This window comes from Coptis chinensis, chromosome 5 (genome assembly GCF_015680905.1).
Source record: "Coptis chinensis isolate HL-2020 chromosome 5, ASM1568090v1, whole genome shotgun sequence".
Taxonomy (NCBI): Eukaryota; Viridiplantae; Streptophyta; class Magnoliopsida; order Ranunculales; family Ranunculaceae; genus Coptis; species Coptis chinensis.
The window spans coordinates 42,093,754-42,110,514 of NC_141460.1; the positions used below are offsets into that span (position 1 = coordinate 42,093,754).

Sequence of the window (16,761 nt, forward strand, 5' to 3'; positions counted from 1 at the left end):
AGTACATTCACTCTCTCATGCAATCCCAGGAGTGGGAAGAAAAGGTGCACAGAAAACGAGGAAAAGTGGGTTCTTGACCCCGGGTCCATAATTAGGACCGCAGAATCGAGAAGGGGCATTTGTATAGGACCAATTATAAAAAGGATGCCAGGTTAGCGGACGTCATATGGGAGTCAGAGTAATATGATAGAGCAGGAGCATAGGAACTGAGCCAGGGAAAAGACCAGGTCAGCGGGACACCGAGTGGGGTGCATCTTAGTAATATAAACTGGGAAGTATGCAATCCTAGCCGAGAAACCCTAGATCGTGGACGTGGCAAGTGTACGGCAGGAAGGGGATCAGTCAGATGGGAGGACAACTGGACGGTTAGAAAGTGAGAAGAAACCAGTATAAAGAGAAGGAGATGGGAAGCGAAAAAGGAGGCCGCACAGTGAGAGAGAAAAGAGAGTGTTGTGAGTCCATTATTTCAGAGCGATTGAATATTGGAGTTTTTAGGTCAATAGAGATAACTTTTTGAGATCTTGTAGCTCATGTGTGCTTGGGGGACCAGTTTATGCTCTATATTTGGCCTTACACTGTCTGTAAGTGCCTTAGCTTGTTTTTCAGTTATGTACAATTTTGTTGCATAATGAGTTTTGAGATTCTTCTATAAAAGATTAAACTAGATATTTCTGTTTTATGCAGCCAGGTTAGTAGCTCTGATGTTGATGATAACTTGATAAGACCGTGAAGTTCACACTTGCCCTTATTCATGGATGTAGAAATACTACAGAAAGTTTAAAAGACACTTACTGTAAAATTCTAAACCAGACATTGGCAATCATATCAATCATGAAATATCTATATGCTTCTTCTCAGATGAGAGAAGTCATCTTGGAGCTTCACACCTTGTTTAGCATGAGGTCCGTACCCACTGACGCTCAATTGAATCAATGCAAGCCAGGTTTGGCTTTTTTATGGCAGGACTCTCACACATGAATATTGTAGAAGTCGAGGGAAGTACAGTAATATCAGCCATATGTGAGATTTATCACATGTTACTAAGAGAGAGGCACTGGGCATTTGTTCATTTGGGAATATCTGCTTTTGGATATTTTGCAGCATGAACTTCTTGCAGCCAAGTTTGGTGGTTTTTCCCCCATGTTGCAGCAATTTCATTCGATATTGATACAGGGGGTGAAGCAAATGAGGATATATCCATGTCTGAATTGAAGGCTTTTCTTGAGAAGGAAGTAGCTCTCCATGAAGTGGTACCATGCACAGAACAACTTGCTTTTCTTGTCAGTGAAGCCCTGATACTGAAGGAATTAGTTAAAAAATCTCTGGCTATTAATCCAGAGGATTCCGTTTCTGATACTATGGAGATCGACGGTGAAAACCAAGTAAACAAGAAAAAAAAAAGGTTCCTGATGAAATTAGTGAAGGAATATCATTGGCTGCAGAGTGGTTTGAAGATTATGGGAACTGGTGTTAGTTAGTGGCAGCAACAAAACTCTAACTTGAGTTGATAATCCTTATTTTGAAGCTTTTACGTCTGGTTGAAAAGAAAGGCTAAACAGGTTGGCAACAGGTTACCAACCTTAATGTAGTTGGGGATGCCCAACATAAAATATGATTTTTAAGGTCAATGACAAATTTGTAATAATTTTTTTGGTATTCCATCGGACACTCATCAAATTGGATTGGGCAACCCCTCAAAATTTTTTTTTTACAAGTTTGCCATCAAAGCCCAGGCCCAACAACAAATTCAACCGATATCGCCAAAACAAACCCTCCGGGCCGTTTCTGTTTACACTCAAACGACTTGGCCAAGTCATTTGAGTATACACTCAAATGATATGGTCACATCGTTTGAGTGTTAGTTTGAGTAACACTCAAACTACATGGCCAAGTCGTTTGAGTGTATACTCAAACGATATGGAAACGTCGTTTGAGTGTTACTCACACTAACACTCAAACTACGTGACCATATCGTTTGAGTGTATACCAAAACGACGTGGCCATATCATTTGAGTATACACTCAAACGACTTGGCCATATACACTCAAACGATATGGTCACTTCGTTTGAGTATTAGTTTGTGTAACACTCAAACGATATGGCCACATCGTTTTGGTATGCATTCAAACGACTTGGCCATATTGTTTGAGTATATACTCAAATGACGTGGCCATATCGTTTGTGTGTGCATTTTAGATTTGGCTAATCATTTGGTATCACATGCAAGTGGGTCGTTTAGGACTTATATGGGGTGATATGGTGAATTCGTTTAGACATAAACACCAATTACACTTTTCTTATACATAAACACTAACACTTTTCTTATAATTCAAATAATTAATCGATCATAAGTGTATAATAATTTATTTAAACAATTATGTGCAAAATTGAATTAGTAATGATCAACTATCAACATATTCCAATTGAATTAGGAAAATTGAAATCCGATTTAAAAAATTGGGTTAGAAACAACACAATTACACCAACACAACATGCACTCTGCACTATTTATCTGTTATAACATAGTCACCTATATTTATAACCAAGTTAAAACATGTAATCAAACATGCTAAAATCTAAAATAATAATTTGTTTTATATCTAAACTTGTTATTATTATTATTTTTCAATTGTGAATCATAAACTAGTTTGGGGTTTGGAGTTTAGGGTTCAGGGTTCAGGGTTTAGAAATTTCGTACCAACATATTTCACTTAATTATTTGAAATAATAATTTGTTTTATATCTAAACTTGTTATTGTTTATTTTATTTTTAAAATTGTGAATCATAAACTAGGATGGGTTTGGGGTTTAGGGTTTAAGGTTTAGAGTTCAGGGTTTAAAAATTTTGTACCAGCATATTTTACTTAATTATTCAAAATAATAATTTGTTTTATTTCTAAACTTATTATTTTTTATTTTCTTTTTCAAATTTTGAATCATAAACTAGTTTTGGGGTTTGGGGTTTGGGTTTAGGGTTTAGAGTTTACAAATTTCGTACCGACATAAAAAAATTATAATTTCAAACATATTTCACTCAATTATCCAAATTTAAAATAATAATTTGTTTTATATCTAAAATTGTTATTTTCCATTTTTTTTTATTCAATTGTGAATAATAAACTAGTTTGGGGGGGGGGGGTTAGAGTTTAGGGTTTACAAACATATTTCACTCAATTATTCGAAATATATCAAAATTTCAAATATATATAGAATACTCATTACTCCTCCTTGCTCATTTTCTCATCAAAATTCTTATTCCTTACATAGAATACTCAAATTTCTCTACATATTAGAATACTCAAGTTTCTCTAAATGGAACATGAAGATGAAGAAGAAGTATTTGAGGTAATGTTTGAGGTGCAACAACAAATTAGAGAAGGAGAAAATAGAAGATATGTTGAAAGTGAAGAAGTGGAACAAAATGTTGAAGGTGAAGATGAAGAATTTGAAGAATTTGAAGATGCGACTAGTCAAGCAAATGAGATGCCGAGAAATTGTCGACGACAAAGTGCAAACCTAAATAATGAGGTAACAACACTTGATTAAAATGAATACAAAATACTTGATTGATTGAATGAATGAATGGATGCAAAACACTTGAATGAATTTAAAACCCGAGCCCAAACGACATGGCTAGGTCGTTTGGGAACACTATAGAACGACATTGCTGGTTGTTTGGGAACACTATAGAACGACATGGCTGGGTCGTTTGGGGACATTACAGAACTACATGGCCGGGTCGTTTGGGGACACTATAGAACTACATGGCCGGGTTATTTGGGGACACTATAGAACTACATGGCTGGGTCATTTGGACCCTCTATGAAACTACATGGCTGGGTTGTTTGGACCCTCTATGAAACTATATGGCTTGGTCGTTTGGACTAAATTTTGTTAAAAGTTTTTTTTTTTTTTTTTTGTGACTTTGAAACTAAATGCAAATTGTTTGAGACTCTTGTTTTATTCTTCTATATCTAGAATTCATTGCCCCTATCTAGGAACCGATCTTCTGCAAACTCGAATGATGTGGATTGTCAACCGATTTTAAGTGATACAACATAAATTTTTACTATGGAAGGGGTATGATTGAGTAGGCATTGATTTCATTTTTTTTTTTATTTTCTAAATGTAATTTTATTAGTGTATTAATAATAATAGTTGTTGTTTTTTATGTGTTTAGGTCTTTCATACACGTAGCAAGGCAATTGGTTGGGCAACCGCTAGAGGAAGACAAGTTAATGTGTTGTGGTCATTGAAAAGTCAGAGTGTGCCAAGGGAAACCGAGTAGCAAGATTGAATTTGGCTTGTGAGTGCTCAGGTGTGTACCGGTCACACAAGAAGGAAGGCGAAGGGAGGGCTAATAAGAGAAGGTCGGGAACCAAGAAATCGGGATGTCCATTTAAGTTAAAAGGTGTTTTCCAATGCAGCACTGTCGATAGTTGGAAAATAAAAGTTAGAAATGGTATTCACAACCATGTATTGGTGAAGACCCTTGAAGGACATGCATTTGCTACTCGTCTGACCGTTCCAGAGTTTGAATACTTGTCAGAGATGAGTAAGTGTGGAATAAAGCCTAAACAAATTTTGGATTCCATCAAGAATAGGTATCATGATAACATATCTAGTATATCCCAAGTATACACTATAAGGCAGATGGTGAGGAAATTAGATATGAATGGTCTCACATAATTATAGAGATTGTGTGAGTTGTTAACAAAAGAACATTATTTTGAGGAGTTGAGACAGGATGAGAATACCGAGGAGATAACGGGGTTGTTATGGGCCCATCCAGAAGGTGTTAAGTTGGCTCAGACTTTTCTAACAGTTTTCATGTTAGATGCTACCTACAAAACTAACAGGTATCGGTGGCCTTTTGTACAGTTTGTTGGGGTGAGTTCAACGTGGAAGTCTTTTACCAGATGTCGTGTCGTCTTTGCTTCCAAAACAAACGATCGACTATGAGTGGGCCCTGCATCATTTTAGTGGCTTGCTTGGTGACATAAGCCCATCCGTGATCGTGTCTGACAGGGACTTGGCCCTGATGAGTGTCGCTGACAAAGTTTTCCCTAACGCACACAAGCATCTATATAGATGGCATATCGCTACGTGCGTCCTTTTAAAATGTTACGATATTTTTCTAACTACAAAACTTGTAGAGAAGTCCCAGTTCTCGTGGAACACTGTAGTCAAATCGAAGATAGAGGTTATTTTCTAGCGTAGATGGGATGCTTTGGAAAAATATTACAGGGTTAAGTACTCCAATTTTGTTAGTTATTTGCGAGAGACTTGGTTTCCTCACAGGGATCGATTCTTATGTTGTTGGACTGACCAACACATTCACTTTGGGAGTACAACGACCAATAAAGTTGAAGGGTCTCATGCTCAGGTGAAGCGTGTACTAGGAAATGCAAACTGTCACGATTTTTTGAGTATGTTTAGCTTAATCCACCCGATTCTAGAGATCCAGATGTCCGAGATTATAGCTACCTTCGAGAGAAGTATGATTGTAACTCAGCACCACCACCAGATTCCTTTGTTTTGTGAACTCAGAGGGCTTGTCTCACGCAAGTGTTTGGACTTGCTATTTGAAGAAATAGATACCCGCGTAAAGCGTGTTAAAGATGGAGAGATCAGGTGTTGGTGTTATTTGCGCATGAGCCATGGACTGCCATGTGCTCATGAATTAATTGAGTTTGAAGAGCAAGAGCGGTCCATCCCTTTGACTGCTATCGACCCCTTTTGGAAAACATTATCTGCTTCTCCCAATGTGTTAGTGGGTGTTGGTCCCGATGTTACACCTTTGATGGACTTGTTCATGAATAGGTTTGCAATGGTTTCTGAAAAAGAGCAAAGGGTTATGATTAGGAAGCTTATGGAGATTACCGTACCAGAAAGTACATGGCTAGTACCATCTTATGAGGAAGCAAAAACCAAAGGTCGGCCGAAAGGTAGCTGCAGCAGAAAGCTTCCAACTGAAGATGAGAACTTTTCAAAGCAAGATCCATCTCATTTTGAACATTCTCAATGTGATCATGAGGAGTGGGTCTCGTCACAACCAAATACTACGCCCACCCAAAACACCCACACCACACCAAGAAAGAAGCCTTCTCCAAAAATAACAACCCAAAATACCAAAAACAACCACACCAAGAAATAAGCCTTCTCCAAAAACACCAAAAACAACCACACCATGAAATAAGCCTTCTCCAAAAACAGCCACACCACGAAATGTGAGAGATGGGTTAGACTTTGGAAAGACAAGGGGTCCTAAGGATTACGGGTTGGATATTCCTGAAGAAATGCATAAATACATTGTTAGAGTCCATGACCCTGTTGGCGATAGCAACTGCGGTTATAGAGCTTTCTGCATTGCATTAGGAAAAAGTCAAGAAGATTGGCCGCAGATGAGAAAGGACTTGTACCAAGAGCTTATTGACAACCTCCCCCTTTATTGTACTTTGTACAGTCAAAGTGAGGTTGTTTATGCGATGAAGGAAATCCTACATGAAGAAGGTTACGCACCCATAAATAAGTGGATGAGTATGCCTTTTGCTAGATACCTATTTGCTTCAAGATTTAATGTTGTCCTCCTGCATTTAGGAGCTCGTCAGTGCTTCCTTATCATGCCGCTGAGAACCCAAGCAAATCCTGAAAGAGTGACCCAAGTGTTGGGTAGCGCACATGTTAGTGGAAATTATTTTGTTAATGTTGAACTTGTTGAAGATTGTCCGGTTCTTCCAGTAATGCGCCAATGGCTTAGAGCTCGATATGATATTGCTGAAAGTTGGAATTTAGCCTTGACAGTAAGGCAATTGAAATTTATGGCATTGAACATTCCCAATTTAATATGGGAAAACGAGCCCGTTGAAGAGCCAACAGTACATATTATCGACTAAGTTATTTGTATGTTGTCGATATGATATATTAATATAATTTGATATTTTGATGTAATTTGGAACAAGTGTAATTTGATTTGATTTTTATGTTATTTGGAAATAATGTTAGGGCTTTTATTTGATTTGATTTGGAAATCGAGTGATCGACTAAGTTGATTCGGACGGCAATCGAGTGATTTGGAAATCGAACGATCGACTAAGTTGATTCGGATGGCAATTGAGTGATTTGGAAATCGAGAGATTGACTAAGTTGATTCGGATGGCAATCGAGTGATCGACTAGTTGATTCAGACGGCAATCGAGTGATTTGAAATAATGTTCGTATATTGTCAATAATGACTGAAACAACATGGTCAAGTCGTTTGGCTTTTATACCAAACGATGTGGCTGGGTCGTTTGGGCTTAAAGGCAAACGATCTGCCGAAGTCGTTTAGCCTTTATACCAAATGATGTGGGTGGGTCGTTTGGGCTTAAAGGCAAACGATCTGCCGAAGTTATTTGGTATAAAGGGCGAACAATCTGATGAGGTTATTTGGCCTTTATACCAAACGATGCGGCTGGGTCATTTGGACAAAAAAATTTTGAAAGTTCATTTCGTTTTTACAACACTTTCATATTCATCAAATTCCACTTAATCATCATTCAGACATCAAACATTATATTCATCCATTCAAACATCAAACATCCATTCAAACATTCATTCATCCATTCAAACATCATATTCATCCATTCGTTCCAAATCAAATAATCCATCCATTCGAAGTTAACAAAGTTACAAACCCTAAACTGAAACAAATTACATCCATCAAACTAAAAATGAAACAAAGTTAACAAAGTTTCAAATAATCCATCCATCAAACAAATTACAAAGTTACAAACCCTACACTAAAACAAATCATGAACTATAACGCCCACCACTGTACTTGCACCTAGTCAAGTTGTACGCCCATTCGAAGGAGGACCTTGCTTCCTCTGGTAGATTATTCCCAGCCAATTGTAGACCTCTCTCTAGCAAACGACTGGTTTCATCGATGATGTCATTCTGTCGAAAAAGGGAAATCAAGATAAGTTACCAATCGAATGCAAAAAATCATAGTTATAGAAACTCAATTAAAAATCATAATACTTACAATCGGTGAACAGTTAGGTAGTGTCTCCAGGGAGGGATGAATAGAAAGACGCTCAGGGTTCACCAAAACTACATGAGAATTCTCACATACCAAGTCATGTAGTTTTGATGACACTCCCATGGATAAGACGAGATAGGTCATCGATTGCAGGGTTGGATCCCATGATTTTGCCATGACTCCCAGTAAAGTGGCCTAATATTGGTCCAGTTCACCTCATACCCGCGTCCTGCCACAGTTCTTGTTCTCCAATTTGGTATTGGAGGATCTACAGGTACAAGTTGCACGTGACCTAACTGACGCACCACCCTTGCGACAACGTAAAGCTCAACAATGTTGAAAAAACATAGTAATCCCTCAAAAAATGCAATGTCATCGATCGGGTTTGTATCTCTGACATTTTTATAGGGATGCCAATCAACCTAAAACAAAATCAAATGTGTCATTAACAACTCCAATGATCAATTACTAAAAAAAAATATAAACAAACTTAAATACTTACATTGAAATAATTCAAATCATCAATTATTGCTCGATAGTATTGCAATGCATGCGTTATATCGTAATAGTGTGGAGCAACTGGGGTGTGTCTATGAGCATGCGGCTGAGATGAGGTATAGTTGAAGTTTGGGACTGCTCTGAGTAACGGAAAATACTCATAGATCCACGCCTAGATATACATAAATAGTTAACATATTGATAGAGTAATAAAATCAACATTAAAAAAAATAAACTCTAAAATACTCAAGTTTTACCTGTAGAAGGGTCATATAGCCTATAATCCCTTTCACCTTCGCACATATGGCAGCCCCAAGACCTCTATACAAAAACGCCAAAATTGCTGCACCCCATGCATACTCTTCTATCTCACTGAATTTCAACAACGGCCTCAGATAACATATAGGCACTCCAGTCCCAGACTTGTTAGTAAAAACGGCACATCCAAAGAAAAACAGGATAAAAGCTCTGACAGCCCGTTGGACTTCCTGGAAACTCGAGGCCTTCTCCATCACCTTCCCAGCAGCGTCACATATGGGGCTATCATGAACCTTGTTCACAAAATGCTTCTGGATGAATTCTAGCCTTACTTTTGATGTGAACCTGCTAGATTCCATCTCCGCTCTAATCAAATCAATAGGGAGCCCCAGAGCAATATGTAGGAGATTTATCGATTGTTATAAGTTCAGCTCACTATCCCCTTGCACCGCTCTTCCTCTAACTGTGACTCCATAGATTTGGACAACATCGTCCAAAGTCACAGTCATCTCCCCAACTGGCATATGGAAGGTGTTGGTCTCCTGATGCCATCTTTCCACAAACACAGAGATCAATGGTGGATTCATATGCTCGTGATAACCTTCCACGAGATCAAACAACCCAGTCCTTCTCAACTGTTGGGCAAATCTCGGAGACCTTTCACATTAATTCTTGAAATCCCATTGGGATAACTTCGCTAAATGTGAAACACACTTCAACGCTCCGTGATCCTCCTGAAACAATCGAGCACGCATTAGATATATATGAGCAGAAACAAAAGATTTTGTAAAAGAAAATCAAAGTACCGAAGAAAAACAAAATATTACCCTTCTCTCCCAAACATCGCGAGCGACATGCACCGCATAGTCATACAACAACTCTGACTCATATGGGCCACCCCCATACACACCTCTTTGAAACTCCAAGTCATCATTGGATTTTCTTACAAAATCCAATATTGGAGGTGCTTCTTCCACTGGTGGTACGTTCTACCACATATTCTTCCACATCATCATCTTGCTCATCCTCCACCTCATCCTCCTCATCACCTTCCTCATCATCTTCTTCACTCTCCTCACTATCCTCTTCAACTATACTCTTCCCTTTGTCCATATTTACATCTAAACCTACATTGTTATCACTATCTACATTATCTACACTATCTTCACTGGATGAATCAACCTCACGAACCTCTTTTTCCAAATGGTCCCCTCTACGCGCTGATGTCGTTAAGTCCTCTGCCCTTTGTCTCTTTCTTCCAACTGCGTCACCACTAGAGGAACTGCCACCAAACAATTTCTTCACACCCTTGAATGTAGTTTTCGCTACATTCTTCACATTCTTTGATCAAGGACCCATCGCTACAAAGAAAAATAAAACAAGTATTAGTAAACCATATTTAAATAAACCATATTTAAAGAAACAATGTACAAAGAAAAACACTAGAAAAGGGAGATAATCCCAGTTGTAAAACTAATATACTTATAAGCTTGCTATGATAACTCCAAGTATATATGAAGAAATAGAATGAGGCATTATGCTATCCAAATTCTATCGAATTTTGGGCAGAGTTTCCTTTGTTTGGTCAACGTTTCGTATACTTAAACTTGTCATAACCTGAAAATCAATAATGACATCCTTCCAACAACCATATGTACATATAACCTTTTAAACTCACATTGTTGAAAATGCGAGGGAGACACTCAAACCAATTGATAAACAAGTTGATATACCTCCTAATCCTTATTTACTCTATAGTCATCCTTATCATAATCGCCTCATACATTATGCCAAATCCCAAATACACGAAATTCTTTAAATTAGTAAAACAAATTATTTTCGATTAAATGCAACTAAAGGGAAATTAATGATATCATTTATCATCATAACATTGAATGGTGCTAAACTAAACAAAAACTCTACCATACCATCATCGTTATTACTTATTACTATCACAATGTATAAAAAAAGATAATAATATACATTGATATCATTTCTATTGGTCGAAAAAAAACAAACTTTAATACAAACTGAAGCTACAAAAGAAGCTTGTGTGTGTATGTTCAGAGAGAGAGTTTCAGGAATATAAGCAGTCATTAGTTTATATCAACGTAGAATCTGAAAATTAATTAGTTAAGTACAAGTGGTAGAATTCATCCCAAGTTAAACAACCAATATACATCTACTATTATAATCAAAATTTGTTGCCGAAGTTGGCCTTTGAAGTCTCAATTTGAAAGAAAACATAGAGCATGTAGAGGCTAAAAAACTAGAAGTTGAGAACCCTTGAATGCTCACCAAGTACAAAGACAACTTTGACCTTTTTCTCAGTTGGCAAGCTTTGATTCACCTCCTGCAGCGAATGCTATGGTCATTTATAAGGAAAAAGGAAGATGCACACCTCCACCATTTTGTGTAATAAACTAATACAAACATCTTCTGACAAATCAATGCAGATACATAATATAAAGTATGTCATAACTAGAGAGTCTGGTGAGGGTGATCTCCTCACCACATAACATCCTATAAAATATTCAACCCACAATACAATTTCTAGCCGCATAATAGGTGGACGCAAGTAGAAGGAAAAGATAGACTTCCAAAGTGAAATTGTTGTTTCATATACAAATTCAATCTTATAGATCAATTACAAGTGTCAAAGTGCAGAGTCCATTATTAGCCTATAAGATTATACTAAGATCTATACATAAAAATACCAAGAAACACAAGAAGCTAGACAACAGCACTAAGAACCTAAAATATTCCAAGTCCACATCATCATAGATTTTTAGAATTTCTAAAAAGCTAGACAACAGCACTAAGAAGTTTATGAGAACTCTCATTAGCCATAAATTCTATTTATCGCATCTCTCACAACCTCGCACTTCTCCAACAGTATGCTCACTCCTATGTGAAAATGATCTGGGTACGTGCATTAGTGTCAGACACAAGTGTGTAGCATCTGAAATAGCAGCTTGAGAGCACACTATCTTTTAATGAAACAAAAATGATCTCATATGGTGTAACATTATTTACAGATATAATAGAGATAACCACAGGAAAGGAAACTATGTACCTAGCTATTCTATTTTAAAAAGTATGAGCACTTTGTTAGTAATGATGACCAAAATTTGGAGCAATAAGGACATATTCCCAAAATCAAAAGATATATGCTGATATCATGCATATTAGTTTCATAAGGAAAAGAGTAATAGATGCATTTGCTCCATTTGATTGGTAAAGCAGAAATCATTAGCAGCAAAGAGGAAAACACAAAGATATGATGACCAAAGAAAGAGCTTCTCACCTATAATGCTTTACCGCTTCAGTTTTGTTCCCCTGTATCCAGACCTTAAGCAAGTACTCGTAAAAGCTGCATGTGATCAAAGTCATTACTCATTAGTCAAGACTCAAGAACATAAGCAGTATGAAAGGTGAGTAACAGAATGTACAAAAACACTAATCATAAAATGGTAAAAGTATCTTCTCTTATAACATCAGGCCCTAAAGAAAAATACTAGGTATGAAAGATGAGCACTATGAAAGTTTAGCAACAAGATGTAAAGCAACTCATTTTTTAATTTTCAAACGGGGCCCTAAAGATGTAGACTATATTTTGTTGGCCATGGCAACAAAATATATCTTACAACTCTTTTTCTTAAGTTCTCTTCCTGATCTTACAACTCTTTTTCTTAGAAATAATTACTTCATTGGCGAAGTTTCTAGTGGTTTTAGTTCATTAGAAGCTGTAGATTTGTCGTCGAATTTGATTAATGGATCTTTACCGAAGAATTTCGGTGGAGAGAGTCTTAACTACTTGAATTTTTCTTATAACAAGATCAGTGGAGACATTCCAATTGAATTCGCCAAGAAAATTCCAACAAATGCAAAATCGACCTGTGCTAATATCAAAGTAGCACAATTTGGCATGCAAAAGCCAATCCCTTGTTTTGATTCCCCTTAGGCCTATCGGTAAGAATTTAGACATCAGAGTAGTTATTCTTTGCCCCCACACTTCCTTCTCTTTTTGATTTTTAAGCCGTTGCGGTAGAATGCTAGGATTGCTAGGGCAATGACTTGTATGACAAAAAATAGGTAGTTCTAAGCTCCATGCTGTACAAACTAGTAACGGCATACCTAGTTTTATTACCAGATGGTGTCCCTGAGGTAGTGCTAAAAGTGCCTGGCTCAAAGGGGTGCAGGCCGCAAGGAAGGTTAGTCCCATGTAAGGTAGGTAACGCCCAAGACCTGGGGTACTCAAGTGACACTGACATCTTTACTTAGTACCAAAACCCAAGGAAAAACCTCAGAATGAGCTGATGAGCAGTGGTTATGTGGGATGGCGGTAGGAATGATCTAGGATTACTAGCCCCTCTTTCTTGCGCCATGATTGCTAACACACTTGCGGTGGTAGAAATTGAGTGCAAGAAAGAGGGGCTAGTAATCCTACATCAAGGAGTCACATTGCACGCATAGAGATGAGCCTTTGCTTGTTCTTTGATCTACAAACGTGGCTGAAAAGTTTCAGCTCGTCAAAACAAATAACTATTTCTCAAACATCATCAGCTCAGGGGCACACTACTAGTATGTCATTCTGAAAGTGAACCGCACCATGTTTCTAGCTGGCTCCACATTTTAGTTATGTAGCCCAGCCTCGTACTAGTTGGCCATACTTCAATAACTTATACCACTAACGAGTACAATGGGAAAAAATAACAAGACAGAGCTATTGCAAAATCAGAGTCAAAATCTAAAAATATATATAGGAACACAGATATCAATCCTTGGATTAAACACCACCATATGTTAAACAAATTAATTCACAACTGATATAGACAATGCATCACATATTATAAACTTCTATAACTAGAGTACCCACACTGACTACTGGATTTTCACTATCCCAGAGCGCAATGCATATAAATCAAGCTTGAAAATTAAGAAGAACCAACCTGAATTTTAGAGCAATTGAAGAACTCGCAATGATAATACTTCATTGAAACTGAATTGGATTGTCTCCCAACTTGCAAAAGCTTCAATGGCCACGTCGAAGGGTTCAATTTCGCAATTATTTATGGATTGTTTCAATTGAACTGAAACTGAAACTGAACTGTTTCAATTGGATTGTTTATGGATTGTTTCAATTGGATCGTCGAAGGGTTCAATTTGATTGTTTCAATTTCGCGATTGTTTATGGATTGGATTGCTTCAATTCGCGAAATTGATTTTGGGTTTTTTTTGCTAGGGTTTCGCGATAATTTTGGCAACGTCGAAGGGTTTTGCGTGAGAGAGATGACCGTTAGAATAGGTTTTCCAGTTTCGCGATTTGGTGGGGGGGGGGGGGGTATACTGGGCTTTAGTTTGGGCTTTGTTGTTTGGGTTTGGGCTGGAGGCTGCCCAATCTAATTGTAGTGGCGCCCAATAGAGGACCCATTTTTTTGGGGTCCGCTTCCCAACACAAAATAGAAGTTGCCATAGCGAGTATCTTAAAATATGAACTCAGTGTACTCCCAAAGATCAACAAATAGATTCCACACATCTAAAATGAACAAAAGAAAAAGCCAAAAACCTCATATCAGACCAAACACAACATTAGTTTGTATGACACTATGAATGCGACCAGATTCTGAGATTCCCTGCTAACGTGGTCTCATCTCAACAATGTAACAAACAGGAAAAACAAGCACAACATCTTAGTCAAAAACTCAATCCTTCTACGGTTCTACCTCTGCTGAGCATAATTGATAGTTCAAACTTCAAAGTATCAATGCCATCATAAATGCCGATATCTATACCGACACAGTAAAGTATCATGCGGATTTCAGTAGAAAATTGCAACATAGTAAACTATTTCGTGGCATTTTCTACTACTAAAGAATTGGTCAATTGTGAGTGCCCTAGCGGCTAGCCTTTAAATGCGTGGATGCCAATAAAGTAGAAACCTGAAAGATCTTAACTAAAATCTCCTAAAAATCATTGCCATGGACTATTTTTTCCTCTTCTCTCTCCAAATTTTTTTCTTCCTTTTCCTCTTTTCCATCTCACTATACTTCTTCTTCCACAACTCCAAGCCATCAAAAACCAAACCCATCTCTGAAGATAACTTCGAAAGTTATCCATATGTTGGAAACTTACCAGTATTCATCAAAAACCGACATCGATTTCTTGACTGGACTACAAATATCCTAAGAAACACCCCTACAAACACTATAACCTTTCGTCGACCGGGTAAAGTTCAAGGTGTTATAACTGCAAATCCATTAAACGTTGAACACATGCTTAAAACCAACTTTGAAAACTACCCCAAAGGCAATCGCTTCATATTCCTCCTAAAAGATTTCCTAGGCCGAGGAATTTTCAACTCCGACAACGAGCTTTGGAGGATTCAGCGAAAGGTAGCGAGTTTTGAATTCAGTACTAGGTCACTTAGAAACTTTGTGATTGAAAATGTAAGGTTAGAGTTACAAACAAGACTAATACCATTGTTAAGTAACGCTAGCAAAACAAAGAAAACGATTAATATTCAAGACGTGCTCGAGCGTTTCGCCTTTGATAATGTTTGTAAAGTTGCTTTTAATGAAGACCCAGCTTGTCTTGAAGGTGATGGAACTTCTGGTAGTGAATTCATGAGTGCTTTTGAAGACGCAGCTACACTTAGTGCAGGCAGGTTTATGTACATTTTTCCTCATGTTTGGATATTCAAAAGATTTTTCAATATTGGGTCGGAAAAACGTTTGCGCGAGTCGATTAAAATTGTACATGAATTTGCTGAAAATATCATCAAGACGAGGCTTCAAGACAAGGGAATTAAGCAAGAAGCAGATTTGTTATCGCGATTTATTGCTGCTAATGATGAGAATGCTCCGAATTCACTTGAGTTTCTTCGAGATATTGTTATTAGTTTCATTTTAGCTGGTCGTGACACTACTTCTACAGCTCTTACTTGGTTCTTTTGGTTGTTATCTTCAAGGCCTCATATTGAACGAAATATATTACAAGAATTGAAAACTATACGAAATGACAGTGGGAAATGTATCGGCGAAACATATGAATTGGATGAATTTCGTCAAATGAATTATCTACACGCCGCCATTTCTGAAGCAATGAGACTTTATCCGCCGGTTGCGGTTGATACTAAGGCCTGTCTCGCAGACGACATGTTACCGGATGGTACATTTATTGGGAAAGGGTGGTTTGCTACTTATCAAGCGTATGCAATGGGGAGAATGGAAAATATTTGGGGGAAAGATTGTAATGAGTTTGTACCGGAAAGATGGTTGGAAAATGGAATATTTCAACCCGAGAATCCGTTTCGCTTTCCGATATTTCATGGTGGGGCTAGAATGTGTTTGGGTAAGGAAATGGCTTATATTCAGATGAAATCAATTGCAGCTTCTGTGATTGAGAATTTTGAGATTAACGCTGTGGATAAGGACACGTGTCCTCAACATGTTCTTTCTTTGACTCTAAGGATGAAAGATGGGTTGATGGTTAGGGTGAAAGAGAGATCTATGGATGTGTGACTCATTCCTAAACAATGTAATGATATGGTTTTACTGCTATAATTCAGGTTTGGACATGTATTTTACAGATTTTTTTGGAGGGGATGGTTATACTAACTCCACCTTATAGTGACTCCAAAGTTACTCCACTTCTAATAGTGGACTTATAAGATGAATTGAGAGCTAATTTTTTGTGGAGATATACATAATATGATAAAGAACGCCCCCACAAAAAATCAACTTAATTAAATATGTTTAACCTTGTCAAAAGTTATACCGAAATTAAACAAATATGGGCCGTTGGATAATTTCAAAACATTATAAATGATATTTGACGAGGTTGTACATCTTCAAATGAATTGATTTTTTGCAAGGATAATCTCTATTATGTAGAGAACATCTCCACCAAAAATTAGCTTCTAATTCATTGTATTTAGTGGTGGAGTTTGTTTGGAGTAACTTTAAGTGGAGTTCATATAA

At 37.5% G+C, this 16,761-nt stretch overlaps 1 protein-coding gene across 1 annotated transcript; it reads left to right on the forward strand.

The window, feature by feature from the left end:
• The first annotated feature begins 14,696 nt into the window (after positions 1-14,696).
• LOC147497552 (cytochrome P450 CYP94D108-like) lies at positions 14,697-16,468 on the forward strand. The gene has a single exon (XM_086560005.1). The coding sequence runs from the start codon at positions 14,761-14,763 to the stop codon at positions 16,300-16,302; it is 1,542 nt and encodes a 513-aa protein (XP_086416131.1). The 5' UTR covers positions 14,697-14,760; the 3' UTR covers positions 16,303-16,468.
• The last annotated feature ends 293 nt before the right edge of the window (positions 16,469-16,761 follow it).